The sequence below is a fragment of the Arctopsyche grandis genome, chromosome 9 (genome assembly GCF_051622035.1).
Source record: "Arctopsyche grandis isolate Sample6627 chromosome 9, ASM5162203v2, whole genome shotgun sequence".
NCBI lineage: Eukaryota > Metazoa > Arthropoda > Insecta > Trichoptera > Hydropsychidae > Arctopsyche > Arctopsyche grandis.
Genome location: NC_135363.1, coordinates 27587270 through 27606270, shown reverse-complemented (window position 1 = coordinate 27606270; position 19001 = coordinate 27587270). Strand labels below are relative to the sequence as shown.

Below are 19001 nucleotides of genomic sequence, written 5' to 3'. Positions count from 1 at the left end.
CAAACAGATGTCTTTGTGTCATGAACAGAAATCGGCGCGGAAATGCGCCAGCACAGAAAAAAATGGGATCCTTTTGTCAATATAAATTGACAAAAGGATCCCAGATCCCTGGTCATGAACTGAAGGATACATTCATCACTGAAAGATTGCTTTGAGGATACATTTGATGCATTTCTTGCATAATGCAAAAAAGGGGTCTGATTTTTTTTTGTATGGTTACGAGAAGTTACGCAATAAATTAAGGAGTAATGGGTGCGTATAAAAAAAAGCATTCAGTCGATAAGGGTGCTCTTAAATAGAAAAAAAAATGTGAAAGTTGGTAAATAAAAAACGATGTCAATGATTATGAACTCTGGAAGTTATAATAGTTTTCTGAGTTTGTCATTATTCTTTGTTAAATCAATGATTGAAACCCCAATCATTGAAATCATTTTGATTGAAATTTTAATCCCACACATTTGTACATTTGTTGTTGAAATATTGATTAAATTGCCTTTTTATTTTAATAATTTTATTATTTGTTTATATACACTTATTTTACTTGAGTTTTTTTTAATATAGTTTTTTTACTAAAGTTTTTTATATACATTTATTTTTTTTTACTTGAGTTTTTTATATATCTTAATATTATATACATAAGAGGTAAGTAATTAAAAAACCTTTTTTTACCAAGGGTTTTTTTATTTTCTACTTTTTAGTGTTACAGTAATTACTATAATACTGAATTATAATTATTTACAAATGAATTTAATTATTATTTATAATTATTTGCATTGTTGAGTAATATCGCATTTAAATGACTTTAAAGGCACTTTAAAATCTCAATATGTAGTATTTCTATAAAGCATAGTCATCAAGTCCAGTTGCAAAGATGTTTGAATCTTAAAATTTTATATATGCATCTACGGAACGAGAGTTATGTATACTCATTTATGTATTATGTATACTCATTTATGCCGGATGGAATTATGTATACTCATTTATGCCGGGAATCTTACAGCTTAGAATAGCTTATTAATACTAAGATTGCTTTAATGATAAAATTGAAGTTGTAATCATATTAACAATGAAATTGTAATGTAATCCATACAGTTAAGAATAGTTTATCAATGTATGATTGTCCATAAATGAGTTTATGTATTTACAGAAATGAACTTTTCAATCATCAGATAAATTAAATCAGCTGATAACTAATAATGATTTGCTTTAAGAATAGTTTATCAATGTATGATTGTCCATAAATGAGTTTATGTATTTACAGAAATGAACTTTTCAATCATCAGATAAATTAAATCAGCTGATAACTAAAAATAATTGTATGTGATGTATGTATGTAAGCTTATTGTAAAAAACTAAATGTATGTAAGCTTATTGTAAATCATATTAACAATTAGATACAATATAACTTCTTATTGAATACTTATCTCGCAGATAAAACTCCGTGAAGAGATATATTTTGAGCTTTGAAATGTCAGATTTGACATATTTGGCCATAAAACAATATATATCGTGTATTACATTACATGAAGCTAGACGCCAAATTTGAAATTTATATATAAATATGAGAGCTAAAACTATAAATATTTAAATATTAGAGATAACGAGAACCTATAGAGCATATTTTATAAAATATAGAGTGAATTATAGGCGTTTAAACAATTAAAATCTGTAATGGGCATATCAAGGCGAAAAGGTTAGAAGACAGTATAACGCGGTTGACGTCGGCGTTGTAGACGTCAGGCAACTCGATGAGTTCGAAATTTGAAACCTGTTGCATACGATATTTTATCTCCAACGTAATGGCAGACGATACATTAACGTATATTGATGACCAAAATGAGCAATATGGCAAAGTATGAAAACGATCGGATAAGAGATAAGAGATATAAAAAATGACCACTAACACGAAAGCCATGTGAAACGTAAAGGAGGAAAGTAAAAATAATAAATTCCATGTTTCTAACTTTGTTTTTTATTTGTAGTATCGTTATGTTTACTAATTTTTAATACCATTCCAGCTTCTAAATTAACATCCCTTTTCCATTTGCTTCCTTTCCCGGTAAGGTGTTCGGCTTCCACCTTCTCGTGGTACTTACCGAACAGTACTTTAAGAGCACTGATAAAGAAGGGCCTTCCGGCATGTAGCGTTTTCGACCTTAGAGTCATTTAAGTTAAGATGAAATTACATAATTATGTAAAAATGCATGTATTGTAAAAATTGTACAAAAAAATTTGCAAAAAAAATTGTGCAAAATCGAGCGTACCGGCACCACAAAATTTAGCACTACCCCATATATATATATATATATATATATATATATATATATATATATATATATATATATATATATATATATATATATATATATATATATATATATATATATGGGGTAGTGCTAAATTTTGTGGTGCCGGTACGCTCTATATATATATATATATATATATATATATATATATATATATATATATATATATATATATATATATATATATATATATATATATATATATATATATATATATATATATATATATATATATATATATATATATATATATATATATATATATATATATATATATATATATATATATATATATATATATATATATATATATATATATATATATATATATATATATAATATATATATATATATATATATATATATATATAAATAATATATATATATATATATATATATATATATATATATATATATATATATATATATATATATATATATATATATATATATATATATATATATATATATATATATATATATATATATATATATATATATATATATATATATATATATATATATATATATATATATATATATATATATATATATATATATATATATATATATATATATAACTATAAATAAATCTTCAATATGTCAAAGCACACAGATATACATACATATGTATCATCTTTATCCATGGGCATTCAGTTCTTATTCAAGTATTATGCAAATTGTTTCTGAGATTGAAATGTGGAAGACTTGCGATCTCATTCTTTTGAGCGTTTTTCTACTTACATATGTACATACATAAGTACCTAGTATATAATATGTAAGCTCGCGTCAAGGTTTTGCTTTTAAATTAAACTCAATTCGAAACTTCGTTGTACAACATATGTATGTATGTAGCAACGTTATACCTTCACTTTTTGATATATATTGTATATGACGTAATATAACATTGGAGAGAGCTTTTTTATTATTATTATTATGACACTGAAAGTTGCGGTCGAGTAACGTTCTCGTATTAAAGCTTTCATAATGGACACGCGAGTGCACGCCAGAGACTGACGTTTCTTGATATCTCTCCACGTAAATGGAGTTAAACTACACGATGTGAAGGAGGAGAATAAAATAACAAAAGAAGAAGAGGCGGAAGGAAGTACACTCTAGTTGTTTATTGTGAGAAATGGAAACTGTTCTCAATCGTGACAGTGATAGACTTTATCTGCTTCGGCGAGAGCTGCGAAAGCTCGACTATTAATAAAAACTGTCACTGAAGTGTGGTAGTAAAATTGAATAAAAAGTATATCTATTCTGCGAGTAATGTATTAAACGTGTCACACTTTGTCATGTATAAATCTACCTGGGATTTACAGGTCCGGTTGGCATGGATCTGAATTTCTATTGGGTGCGTCAATTTTGACTTTAAATTTTAACATTTTTCATTTACATATTTGGAATTGATAAACGTCTTGCCTGAATAAATAATTGCAGACGAACGGTTTGAATTAAAAATTATGATTTATTAATATTGTTGCGTAGGGTGGGTGGAGGATCCAAATGATCCAAATGAAAAGGCCAAAGTCGCTTCACAGCATTTATTGGTGATTAAGGAGATATACGCACAGCTAGTGCTCCGTCCAGAATGCCTTGATATCGCCTAAGTACCCGTTTATAAAGGACAGGTCGCTCCCTGCATCTTCGACGTTCGGTTACTTCCCTATTTTTTAGGCATGTACCCGGATATGCATTCCCACGGCACTTAGTCTCACGCTTTCGCTTTTAGATCTTAGAAGGGACCGGGTGCCGTTATTAAGCCAATTTGGTGGTCATTGTTTAGCCTACTTGCACTTAGCCTGGAGATAATCCTCGAAAACCAATTATAACGGCGGCTCCTTTTAGAATATGCTACAATATATTCAGTACAAGAGCTGATTATGGATAAATTTAAATTCTAACAGTGATGAATCAAAAATATGGAATCAAAAATTTGTAGAATCAAAATATTTGTAAAAATCTGTGGAATCAAAAATATGTGGGTTTTACATTTAAATTATTTATAAGAAATCCATTTGTTTAATTTATAGTTTAATTTTAATAAGTTTTAGTATATTAAGATTATTGTTGGGAGTTTTAGTGTTAACTCTGATACACAAGATACAATTAAATATTTTTAAAACAATGAATGTGTTGAAGACACATGTCGTACAATTTCGGTTAGTCAGTGCAATTTTTCAACAAAAACACTATAAAAATGAACTTTTTTACTATACTAGTAAAAACACTATCCTATGTGCTTTCAAAGCTGGTCTGTAGATAAATGTAATCTTGCTGTTCGAACTCTCTCCTACAGTACAATGAATAACTACTACTAGCCCAGACTTTTTCTCCCATCCGAGAACCCCTTTTTTCTCCCAATCATTTAAAATCCAGCAGCATAGCTAGGTCGTTAAGCTTCTGCTTAGCGTCGTGAGGTGCCGGGTTCGATCCCAGGACCGGGCCTCGAGTGAAAATGAATTTTTCAGAGTATGCTGCTGGTCAGACCTGGATTTGTGACTCCAGGTTGATCGTTTCCTATCAGAGTTCGCTATTTTCTCTGATTTCATTGTTGAAACGGTTCCCGGTAAAAATTGGCTAAAAATCCTTCCTATATACAATATGTCACCAATAATTTGTGTTTGATTAATGTGCAATAAATAAGTTTGTGTACAATTTGATAGATGTCTCATTGATTAACGAGTTTTTCAGTGTCTCGTAATTCAGTGACTTATATAATGAATAAAAAAAATGCTGCAATATTTGTAATTGCCCAGGAAGGCGCATTGGGGTTTCCTGTAAGGCCTTCCTGGTATGTGTGTGTTGGAAAAAAAATAGTCAAAATTTACTACAACCAAGCTTTTCTACAAAAATTAAAGGTTTAAATTTTATTCAGGATGAAATTTACAAATTTAAATATACATATATATGTTTATACATATGCCAAGATGTATATTTCCATACCCAAAAGTCCCCTCTCTATTGGTCGGATTCAAAGTTGTGTCTGAAATTTCAAGAGTTTTCCTGTAAGCGATGCTGTAAGCTTTGAGATGACGAACACGTGTATGATGTACATATGTACGTGCTTCATTACAAACTATTGGCCACAACACTCACACACAATCGTAAACATTAATTCAATTCAGACAGTCAAATCCAAGTTGCTTTAAATAAGCAAGGCTTTCAATACAACTACTGCTACCACGATGTCGATTTTGAAGAGTATTTTCTCGAGGGGGGAGGTAAAATTTTATAAAATTAAGAAGGACTAGCTAAGGAGGACTAATCTGATTGATTCGACACAGGTAAGTAAGTGTTCAAGGATTTCCGTGGAAATTTGTCTAATACGACAAAGGTGAAAATTCTATAGGGAGGACAATGACAAAACGAAAGGATTACGAAGGCAGTATCCCTAAGGATCTCCGCTCGGGGAAACTTTGCCGCTTTTGTGCGTAGTGGATCTACAATTTGGGGAGGCATTGTTCGATTTGACTAAATCGCTGCGAACACAAATTAACAATGAACCCATTCATCATAATTTAGATAGGTAGATAGAGTGTGCTGATCAGGAAGACGAAAATGGCTTTCCTTCGTTACTTACCCCTAGGGAGTTTCCCGCTCAAAATATTTGTATATACATACATATACGTATATATGTATGTATGTATATGTATATATATATAAGCATAAAAGAGAGCCATTAGGTAAATTTAAAATCCGTGTATACAATTTTTTCAACGCCGCAACCTCCATTACTCTGTCGAAAATCGAGACCCCCTCCAGTGTTTGAGATAACGCTTTCCTTTGACCGGAAATGGGTCTATTAAATCAACACTTACTAACACCTGAGAGCTTGTGGCTATATTTTAAAAAAAAAAAAAAAAATATATATATATATATATATATATATATATATATATATATATATCAATTTATTTTATATAAGAAAGTAAAACAAAGCATGCTAAAGATCCACCATTAAGAGGGCTGTACACCCGAAACCCTAATTTTGTTACCGTTCCTTTCTTCGATATATATATTGAGTGTATGTATATATTGAGTGAATTCGACAATATATATCAATATATATATATATATATATATATATATATATTGAGTGAATGCGACAGTTGCGCTTCGACCAGATAAAACGTATTTTAAATTGACAAAATCGAGGTTTCGTATTCTACTATTTTCTCCTCCAAAACTGGACCAATTTTTAAAAAAAATTTCATCATCGGTATGAGAAAGATGCTTTCTGTGCATCTATCGGCGTATTTTTTTTTAAATCGACCGTTAAATAAGCACGCTGGACTCGTTTCGTGGGTGTAAAAAAGAGGCGATTTTATAGATGTTTGGCGGCTCCTAGCTCATATAAAAAATAATTAATCAAAAAAATAAAACGATAGATGCACCCCAATGGTGGATATCCATAGCATATTAAAAAATAATTTCTCTAGTGCCATAATTGAGGACGGGAGAAGTATAGTACGTTTGTATGGACAAGGCACTGCTGTCCAGCCCTCTTAAAGAGAAGAGATAGATTGCCATCCTGCCTCACCTCGTTTCAGTTCGACCACGAAAAATACCGATTCTCATGTGAGAGTAATGAACCCAATCTAAGGCAATTCAATTACCAAAGCATATTATTATTGTTTACAGATGACTGGAAGAAGCGTCAAATCTAATATATAAATTCGAAAGAGACTTTGTATGTATGTATGTTTTGGTTGAAACAAATGAATATTCAAATAAATTTAAATTCAATTACACTATTCAAATAAGTTAAATAAAATGTTTACTATTAGATTATGTTTAAGCGGTTTATATCATGTTTATAAAATTCATAAAATGTTTACTATTAGATACCATGTTTAAGCGGTTTATATCACAAATACCTAGCGAAGCCGGGTAAAGCCACTAGTATAGTATAAAGTAACCTGTCATTTTATTTTAAAAAATTGTTTGTATTTAACAAATATCACCTGCAAGGAATTCACAGAGCTTTTGATGTCCCGTGTCCCAGGAATTTTTATCTCGAATCCAGGGAAAAACATTTCAATCAAAACGTCCTTTAAATATTACCTATATAATAAATGTGAATGTATTACGTACGCCGCGGATTAAGCGAATAGAATCCCAGAGACTGTGTGACCGTTCAAGGGTTATCTGTAACGAATATCTGTTAACGGATTAACTAAGTGCATACCGTGCGACTGGTATAAGTGGTTTCAAGGATTAGCGACAGGCTAAGTGGAGATAAGCTAAACAATGATTGCACTTCTCATACCGTGGGAATACATATCTGAATACGTGACTATACAGTAGGTAAACAGATTAGACGTCCTGAGAGATCTACCCCTTATAAGGCGGTACGTAGGCGATATCATGTCATTCTGGACTTAGCACTGCCAGTGCGTGTATCTCCTTAATCATCAATAAATGCTGTGATACGACTGTTGGACTTTTACTTGGATCCTCCACCCACCCCTACGCAACAGTATTGTATATCCTACAATAACTATTATGAAGCAAAGGCAATATAGCAAAACTATTATTTCCTTTTTGTATTGGCGATTCCACATGGAAAAAATTCCTTTAGATTTTAATGAGGATGAAATGTGTGTTCAACGATGATCGAAGAAATAAATAAGGAGTTATCAAAAAGAAATCTACAAAATCTCTTCTTCTTGTTTCTCGATGGCTCAATGCTGAGCGTCATGGTCATTGGTGTAATCTTGGATTCGATTGACGATCCCGCCAGTTCCTCGTTTTGGTCAGACCATCTCTTGGGAGACTGTCCTCTCTCCAACGTCCCGATGACTACCAGCCTCTCCAGACTTTCTATTTGTCACTACCTGGCCATATGTCCAAAATATGAAAAAATCATTTTCCTCTCTGAGACTGTCAGCTCTTTGAGGATGGAGATGGTCCTGCGCTTGTGGTCTGTGGTATGCACAGCATCCGTCTCCAGCACGATATTTCGCATGCATCTACATTGTATGTAGAATATCCCTTTCTCTCTTTTTCAGTGTCCACGTCTCGACTCCATACAATGTAATGGGGAACACCAGGGACTACACCTGATGGATTTTTGTTCTTTTCTTATGATTAGTGTGGTTCTTCAATATTTTTACCAGACTGACGGTTGTCGCCATACTTACTCTTCTGCGAATTTCCCAGTGGCATCCTTCTTCCTTTGACATCAAGGTACCTAGGTAGATAAATTTTTCGACTTCCTCATAGCCTTTTAGAGCGTTGGGCTTTATCAGAGTCTCAAATCTGTCAACGCATAGGATTTTTTTTATCTCTAGACCCAGTTGTCTACTCATCTCTATTCTACGAAGTATGTACATGTGTAGTTCAGCCATTTCATCCTCATTGCTGGCCATTAACATCGTGTCGTCTGCGAAAATTATGTTAGAAATCTTTCTACAGCCTATTGTTATTCCACCGTACCATCCGTCAAGTATTCTCCTCATGAAGTATTTCCAATTTATATTTAAAATATCAGGAGACAGAACGCATCCCTGTGGGACGCCTTTTTAGACTCAATTTTTCCGAAAGAAACTCATCTATTCTTACTGTTGCCGTATAATGTATGTATATATATGTATATAAATTATGAAGAAGTGGTATCTACAAAATAACATAAATAATTATCTCGCAGATAAAACTCACTGAAGAGATATACAGTGAAATGTCAGATCTGACATATTTGGCCAAAAATCAATATATATCGTGTATTACATTACATGAAGCTAGACGCCAAATTTGAAATTTATATATACATATGAGAGTTAAAACTATAAATATTTAAATATTAGAGATAACGAGAACCTATAGAGCAAATTTTATAAAATATAGAGTGAGTTATAGGCGTTTAAACAATTAAAATCTGATATGGCCATATCAAGGCGAACAGGTTGGAAGACATGGGACGAACGCCGAACCACACGAACTAAATGTCACCCAACCCGATAATGTCGATATTAAATACGCGTTGTATACGATATTTTATCTCCAACGTAATGGCAGACGATACATTAACGTATATTGATGACCAAAATGAGCAATATGGCAAAGTATTAAAACGATCGGATTAGAGATAAGAGATATAAAAATTACCACTAACACGAAAACCATGTGAAATGCAAAGGACTTGAAAAATAAATTTAAATACATGTAGACGAAAAAAAGACATAATAAAAAACAGATAATTGAAAAAAAATGTTTTCGTCCCTTTTTACTATAAAACTTACTTCCACTAGAACTGAAAGAGTTTTTTTTCCATTGCTGGAAGTATTTGTGCCAAATCTAGAAATAGGCTTTCGGATTTTCATTTCAATATTTTAGTATTCTTAAGAAGCTATTTAAAATAAATTTACTTTTATAATTATATTTTTTCCACTTAATAAATATGTAAATTGTTTACTTTTTTGAATGTTTTGTTATTAAATAGATTTTATATTAAAAATGAAAAAAAAATTACACCTTATGTCCCAGGATCCCGAAAATTACAGAAACGATCCCGAGCTCCATCCTGTGTCCCAGGAATAAAAAAATCCGGGAAATCAGAGACCTTAGTACATCCATGTTTGCAATATTCTGAATAAACCATATTATTAAAATTTAAAAGTCGCGTTAGGAGAAGAGAAAAATTTACATAAATAATAATAATAATAATAATAACAACTTTATTACAGACAGAGGGGGAGAATAGTGCAATCCCCATCGTCCATATATAGTTAATATATAGATAATAGTATAAAAATAAATATATAAATAATGATAATAATAATAATAAGAAAAATAATTAATTAATTAATCAATTAATCAAAATTTTTGCCTCGTTTCAATTAGCTTGGCTGAAGGAAAAAAAAGTAGTCGGTTAAAATATTCTGACCAACAAAAGTACGTGAATCTACGTATATGGACCCAAAAGTTAAATGTAATGGGGTATAAAATGGCATAGGCCTGTGTGTGTTAACGGGATGAAAAATGGAAAAGTACACTCCAAAGTACCAAGCTGTCGTACGATATCTGTGTGTTGTCCTGTTTTTTGCCCGGAAAAGCTCCCCGCGGGCTGGAAAAGTGCGTCCGAGGAAAGTATAGGGCGCGTCATAAAATCGGGACCGTTTGCGGCGTCCGCGATTACGACCGTGTGCGTCGATGCGTTTTATAATTCGAATTTTATCGCATTTTCAACCTTTATTGGGACGAATCGAACGACCGGAATCGGAAAGGATCGCTTAATGTCGATCCCCCGGATAATTGATAACCGAGAGACTGTTATTATTGCCCAAGTTACGTCAAGTGCTCAATAATGGCCAATCAAATAGTTCCGATTCGCACAATGCAATACGATCCGGTTGGGTCTTAAGATGGGTTATCTATTCGATTTTACGCGGTTTTGAATCGTTTGATTATTTGCGTTTTAACGAGTTTCTACATTTCCGACGTTTCGTGTACATATGTTTGAATATTGTACATACGTATGAGCCGTTATATTTGAAAGTGGCCACTTTTCTTCATTTCGAGAAATATTTCGCAAAACATTTAATATAGGTATGATGTTTTACGGAATTATTATTTATTTATTTATTTATTCTAAACAGACCATTGTGGCATAACAGGAATTCCTAAAGCGCCACAATGGTCAAAAAATATAACACAAAAACAAAATAACAATTAAACATAAACATAAATACATCCATACATAAACATAAAAAATAGCATTTAATAATAACAGATAAAGTAAAAATATCAAATAAAATATAGCATGAGGAATGCCTTGCACCTACAGCCAGTTTCAATAAATATGTAAGAAACAACTACAAATACAAAACATCCCTGTAAGGCCCAAATGGAAGAGAGTTAATCAAAATTTCACTCATAAATCACAATCAATCATGAAAACAATGATGAGCGCAGACTACCAGATAAATGGGTTAGAGTAATTTCCGACAATTTACGCTCACTAAGGTGGAAAATATCACATTCAGTCTCGGCAGCAACGATTTCATTAAGAAGTCGGATAGCTCTTGGAATAGGAGCCATTCGAAAAAGGACATATACATATATAAAAACATATACATATACATATATAATATATTATACATATACATATATAATAACGGTAGTCTGTGTGTGTGTGTGTGTCCTAACGCTAGCCAAATATTATGAATGAATCGATGGAAAACCTGAAATTTGAATAAATTCATTCGTCGAGACTTGCGGCGGTTTCGAACTGGTGAACTCTTGAATACTTTTTTTATACAAATAATTGATTTTTAAATGCTTTTTATTGTTACTAAATTATGTTCACAATGCATCTTATATCTATTTTAATAGCTACTGATCCACTGATCATTTTCTATTTTACAATTATGATATAATTTTGTTAGTAATCATAGTTTTATATTATTCTAATGTGAATGTACAGCATAATAGGAAAAATAGCTCAAAAACCTATTTACGATTCTTATAAATGCTCATAATACATCTTAAACATAATATTAACTAAAAAATCTCTAAAGTTGACGATCTAAAGCAGATATGTAATAGTAATCTGTATTAGGGTATAGACATTTTGTGGTAATCACCGAGACTCTTCACAAGTGTGTTAGTATGGTTATTAGTGATTCTGTGATAGAATCTACTGGTTAGTTTGTTGGTAATGTCTGTAACTAACGGAATATTATTTATGGCATGCAGTTGTTTTAAGTTATACAAATAATAAATATTATGTCTTTAAATATCCCAAAAAAGCCGTTTGTACTGGCTGAAGGGCTGAAAAGGGAGTGCAATAAAAAAAATTTCTCCATCAGAAGTCGTCTGGCGAAAGCTGTATTATTAGGGTTTCAGGCCCAAAAAGCCCCACTTATATTTAATTTTTTACTAATATTCATGGAAATATTTTATGAAAATTTTGAACTTTTTATGTCCAATCTCTCTAAACATGATAGATTCATTTTGAAATAATTCATCCCTTTAATGAATGTTATAAAATTTGAGTTGCTTTAACTTTGTTTAAAATATATTCGTGAAGGACTCTTTTATAAAAAAAATTTGATATAAAAATTAAGCTATACAATAAAAACTCCTCAAATATTGACAAAGCTCAACAAACCAGTAGTATTTAATGGACGTTTTCTGTTATATCAACGGCAATTTTTACGAGCTTTTTATTAGCTTTTACTCATGTGGATACGGCCAAAAATTATTTTGCGTATTTTCTACTCTTTTCTTACTAGAAATAATAAAAGTTTTTTGGTGTATTTTTTGAAAGGAAATATGCAGTGTGATTTACGAGATTCGACAAAGTGCCTATCGAAGACGCGCGCGTAATATATTTTGTTGTTTTTCCGCAGCACACACTATCAGGAAAATGCGAAAATTTCACCAAAAGAAAAATTGCGACTTTGCAATTTCTAGCCAAACTACTAGTCTTCAATCCAAAAGGAATTTCAACGAGTCGAGAAGTTTCCTGGGAGCATGCAATTAATTACACGTTCGCCAGACATTAATAAGTTGAAAATGTAGAATTATTGGGGTCTCCCGCAACCATTTGTTCGCGTGACATTTTCTCTATTTATATTACACATAAGTGGAACAAAATGTTATATTGCATTCGACTTCCGCTCTGCTTAACACGAAATAGAAAATCTAAATATTTTCCCCTTTGACCCGTAGACATTTTATACCAGAAATACCAGCGAGCTTTGAATGCGAACAATAGTGCGGTTTTCGACATCGTATCCAATATATAATACGGGTCTTTATTGCGAAAAACATTGTCTATATTGAAATAAAATCGTACACGTATAAACAAAATTGTGTACAATAAAAAATGACAAAGAAATGCCTTTTACCTTTGCTTATACTACGTGTAAGATTACGAATGATTGAATGGATCTCGTTCAGCATACAAAACAGCTTCGATTGATTTGTCAATTGGAAATATGTACATATGTACATATACATAGAGATGTATATATGTAAATATTTTAACTATGAGATAACATATTTTTTTCATCGTATCCCTTAAATGACATTAATAAAAAAATATATACATAAAAAAAAGTTTTTTAAAAACATACCTCTTCTATAATTTGTATATAAAATTATTATTTTGAATAAAAACAATAATTTTATTTTACTACCGCCATCTATGTTTAAAACTAATAAACAAACGATGGATAAACGTCAACGACTATCTCGCCGGGCAGATATCAAACGCGTCTTACACGATATTTTTGCACCATCGTAATGGCGGAGGATCCATTTACTTATATTGATGACCAAAATGAGCAATATGACAAAGTATGAAAACGATCGGATAAGAGGCAAACTTTTTCCTGAATTGTAATCGTAAGTGAAACGTAAAGGAGGTATGTAAAAAAAGATTCATTCAAATACGGAAGTCAAGAAACGTTACTAATACTCCGTTCAAGATTTTTCTAATTTCTCTTCAAATTTTGTTTGTAACAATTTTAAAACCGAAAGTTTTAACTTCTGGGCATTTTAAACTTAGACATTGAACGCCAAGATGCTACACAAGTTCTCTCAAAGAAGTATGGAACGCTGTATGCTCAGTATAACGAGGAAAGGCAGGAAGTGGAACACGTGGGTGAGAAGTATAACAAGGGTAGTGTAGATAGTGGATAGAGTAAAGATATTGAAATGGCAATGGGTGGGCCACGTGGCTAGAAGAATAGATAAAAGGTGGACAAAAGAAGTGCTAGAATGGTACGAAAGAGAATGCAAAAGGGTAAAAGGAAGACGGCAGGGAAGATGGGTAGACGAAATTAGGAAATGTGTAGGATGAGATGGATGAGAGTTGCGCAAAATAGAAACGAATGGAAGTGTGTTGGAGAGCCCTTCATCCAGCAGTTGATGGTGAGTGGCTGTAGATGATGATGATGATGATGATATGAATATACCAGGAAGGCCTAACAGGTAAATCACAATGCACCTTCCGGGCCAATCACAAACATTGATCTACAATTTTTAGAATAATTTTAACAAAGCATCATAGAGACATCTATGAATAATTTTTTTGACAAATTTATATTTTTAGAGCATGTTGTTTTATATAAATCGTCAAATTTCGAGATGATGAAAAAATAAAAATTTGCGAGACAATTATGGACAAATTTGTAGCATTTTTTTTCATACGAATCAGTGAAATTCGAGATGCTGAAAACTCGAAAATTGCGAGAAATAGGTAAAGGTTGCCAAATTTTTGGAACCATTCCAATGAAAATCAGATAAATTGGCAAACTATGATAAGAAATGGTTGACCTGGAGTCACAAACTAAGGTCTGGTCAGCAGCAACCAGTGGCACTCGAACCCGTGACCACTATGTTCAAAAGCATATATGTGTGCTAACCACTAATCCACGCTGCTTTATTTCTAAACCAGCCACGATGCAATAAGTATTGGAAATATATGGCAATTGAAGTTGTAATAAAAATTATACTTCAAATGCTGATTGTATCTACTAATTACTAAGTTTTGATGGGAAATTCATGAGCTAAAGCTTTGATATTTTTATAATAAGTTGAAAAAAGCTAGTATCTTCTTTATTTGAAGAAAAATCTTTTTCACATGGTCAAAGTAAAACATGTAAGCTGCTTTTTTACAGCGGATGTAAACTCATTTGTCAACATTAAAGGCTTAAAATATTGGATTTTTAATTGTCTTTTACAAATTTAATTACATGTATAAAAATCATCAAGTTGATGCCTTTTAAGATACGATTATCAAATAAGCTTCTTCACCTGGTTGTTAAAAAGCGACCGTCTTTTAAGTTTTAACGCGAACGTTAAACATTAGAACTATGTACGTAAGAAGCAGTTGAGCTCGGAACTTTTGCATTTGCAACGTTGAATTTGCGACTTTATGAAACTATGTGACTTTCTACGTTAATTAGTTCCTCAGAGGGTGGTTATTGTCATTTTTTTCTCCCATTATTCTGCAGTTTTTCCACTGAAGAATTGGGTCACAGCGAGCCAAGGTTTCCGCGATGCGTGTTCTTGATAAAATATATTAAATAGAATGTTACAAGAATTGTTTTGGTGAGAGCCTTCGTTTGAGACTTCAGCTTTTTTTTAGCGCTTTTCACTTAGGTTTTCTATGTTTTTCCTGTTGATTAAAGCGACCGGGAAAATAATTGCTTAACACAGGTCAAGGTTTTACTTTTACAAGGTATCTAAAGATCGAAAGACGAGAAAAAATAAACATTAAATTAAATTTCGTTCCGAGTCGTTAATTTACGAGGTATTAGCGTGTCGATTCAAATACAGAATTGCAGAAGTTGCGTCATTAATTTAATGTGAAAAAAAAATGTAGAATACCCTGTCAATTCTAATATTACATATTTTTAAATTGCAAATCATTCGAGTCTTAAATAATGCGACTTAAATACGAGTAAATACTGGTACGAGCTTTTAGCTCGCAATTTTACCGATTTAAAATTCAGCACACTTCCAATTAACCCTTTAGAACGAAAACAAAATATAATGTGGCCATAACACTATCCCAATAAATATATTTCAATAGAAAATACTCAATATAAAATAGTATTAAGTGAAAATACGTACTTTTGACTTTTGATTTGAACTGGACGACTACTTAGAGAGATTTTAAAGCTGAAATGTACTACAAATGAAAGATAAAATACCCAACTTTAAATTCCAATATTCATTTTGAACAGGAAATTGACAGATTTTTAGACATCGACCTAACAACACGAAGATATAGAAAAATCGCGTGATTTAAAAAACACATATATTTCCGAATCTCGAACCAATCAATACTTTTTATTACCAGATTCGTGTTTACTGGGCATAGATCTATCAGAAAAGTTATATCTTGTCTCTGAACCATTTTTCATGTCGAACAGTGTTATTATTAGGCCGGAGCGAAAAATGCGAATTTTAGATTTTTATCTATGGAACATTAAATAAAAATGTCGTTCATTTTAAATAATGTCCTGTGCCTTCAAGCAATCGATTTATCACGAAAAAAAGTAGTCTTTTAGAAAATAGTTTCGAAATAATGACATTTTTTACGTAAAATATTTCAATTTGCGATAAAATCGGTCACTTTGACCTTCTTAAATAATATTTCATGAAATTTGTGAATTTTTTGGCTATTTTTTCCATTAAAATTAAAGCTACATATATACCAAAGGTAGCTCTCAACAATTTTTATTTTCAAAACTATTTTCACCTATCTATTAGTATTCTATCATTGTTCGTTGGAACGTTAAAGTTTTTAATTAGTTGCGTTCTCCGAGTTCCTATCGGCTTTGTTAAAGTTTCAGTAAGGAAAGTGATTTTTAAAAAAATGAATAAATGCTAAAAAAACTCACTTTACCATTATTGCAATGTTAGGCCTTTGAAATCAAATCGCTGATGTTTTTCATTTTAATTCCAACAAATACGTGGAAAATTTCTTAGCTATTGCATTATAATTTCCTAGGAATATATTTTATAAAAAATTTCAATTCGATAATATTAAACATATAAAACGAAGGCATTGTTATTTTTCAGTATCATTCAGAAAAGCCCTAAATTATTAATAAAAAAAAAACATTGCATAATAATAGATTAATTAAGTACTGACTGAATTATTTTTAAATATTGCACTACAAAAAAAGCTTCTCCTATTCCAAAAATATATTTCTAATATGTTTCATAATATAATACATAATACCATAACTTTGAAATTAGTAAAAAAATAATGCATTTAACCACTGTATCGACTATTTGGAAAATTAAAGTTCATTTTATTAACAGTTTACAATGTATGTATGTATATATGCATGTAAAAATTTATCTCGTTTCGTGTTCTTTAATAAGTTACATACATATATGATATTCATGTACATAGTTGCTTTAAATATACATACATTAGTTAAAAACAGAAATGTAATAAATTCTACCGATGGTGACATTGCAATTACGACAGCCAAGTTAAACCGGCTTATCTATAAAAATACCCTTGACGGTATGTAATTCTATGACCACTGTGACCTGTACGTAATAAAATATCAACTTCAAAAGCCATTTTCGAAAATGGCGAACGCTTTTAAAAATAATATTAACTATCCCATAGTCATGGAAGAGATCGGGAGCATTTCACCAACCGTTGAATTTTATTACATTCTCGCGGGCCGCTTTTTAGCTAAGTTTATACATGCAAACGGCGTATAATGGCCTTTACCATCGAACCGTGAGCTTTCCCAACCCACCCACCCACCCACCCACCTACAGGGGGGACGTGGTATATTCGCGGGAAAACTTTCAAGGTTAAGTATATATTATAATTACCTGTCTTGCACTTTGTTCAGGCGGATCTTGTGAGCTGCCAGAAACTTCTCGTTGATCTCCTCTAGGGCCATGTCCACAGCCGGGCCGCACTTCTCCAAGTCGAAAGGGGAATCCAACCTGGAAGCCATCAGTACTCCGACGTTGTAAGTCCTAAATCCGTCCCACTTGAACTTTGACCTTCCCCTGACGGCAATTTCCTCGCCGTAGTCAAGACTGGAGTCGTTTGAGGAAGCCTCAAGTTCGACGTACTGCGGCCAGTAGTCGTGATAGGTTGAATTCGCGTATGCTTCGTCCTCGATCGAGGTCGAATTTCCGATGAGCCCACCTCTGACCATTTGCGAGAAAATGTTGAAAAGAAAAACGACCCTAGCGAGTTTCCCGACGCGGAAAATTTCCATGCAAACGACGGCCGCCGTTGCACCGGTGGACATTATCGCGTACGATCGTCTCTAAATGTGCTAGTATCAAGTTCTATCGTACGAAATTACTTTTAAAACTACGAGTGATACTTTCAATTGGGTCATGGTTTGAAATGTGACTATTTTTCTCTTTGTTTTCGTGTTGTTTTCCGAGTGGGTATTGAGGCGAGCGCACGCGTACCTCGTCCGCCGTTCGCTGCGTTCCGGCGCCGACTGGAGGCAAGAATGGAGCCGAAAGAAGATTTGAGAGAGAAGAGAGGGAGTTTAGGGTGGTTCAGGGAGAGTTTTGTGGGGTGGGGTCGGCTGGGAGGGTTTTGAGGGGGTGGTAAAAGTCGGGCGAAAGCGTGGCGGTCACCTGTTACAGTCGCGTATCTCGTTACGTTCGATGAGAACGTGTTTTATTTATTTTTCAAGTATGGGTGTATTTTTCAGTAAATGAATTATTTGAAAAAATGTTATTGGAGAATATCTATGGCTGAAAAAAAATAATTATAATAGTTTTTATTTTAATACTGAGCTAACTCAATCGGTTTTGGGATCATAATGCGAACATTCTCTCTCTCTCGAAAAGGTTAACGATGCAATTTCCGAATCGATCCGGTCCTGATTATATCAATTTTTCTCGACACAACATATCTACTAATTTAATTGTATATAGTTAATATCAGGGTTGTACAATCTGTGGCCAACTTTTGTATCAACTTTTGAATGATTAATTAATTGCAATTTCTATAAAAAATCCATTAACTGAACATTCTTTGTATGAATCGACAAAGGACGATTCAAAGAGAGAATTTTCATCGAGGAATATTCGTCAATGGGACTTATCAAGTAGATAGTATATAAATCAAATGAATGTATGTTCAAAAAAAAAACGATAAATAAAATAGTTTCAGCCAGTCTGTTGGGTGGTTTAGGGGATAATTGGATCCAAAAAGTTATAAAAAAG

General features: G+C 32.3%; 1 protein-coding gene across 1 annotated transcript in view; it reads right to left on the bottom strand.

Annotated features, from left to right (window-relative positions):
• LOC143916820 (atrial natriuretic peptide receptor 1) overlaps nt 1–18064 on the bottom strand; it is a 100413-nt gene extending 82349 nt beyond the window's left edge. Inside the window, exon 1 of the mRNA XM_077438067.1 lies at nt 17634–18064. Within this exon, the coding sequence (XP_077294193.1) occupies nt 17634–18064 (431 nt within the window). The remainder of the gene's footprint in view (nt 1–17633) is intronic.
• Nucleotides 18065–19001: the final 937 nt, after the last annotated feature.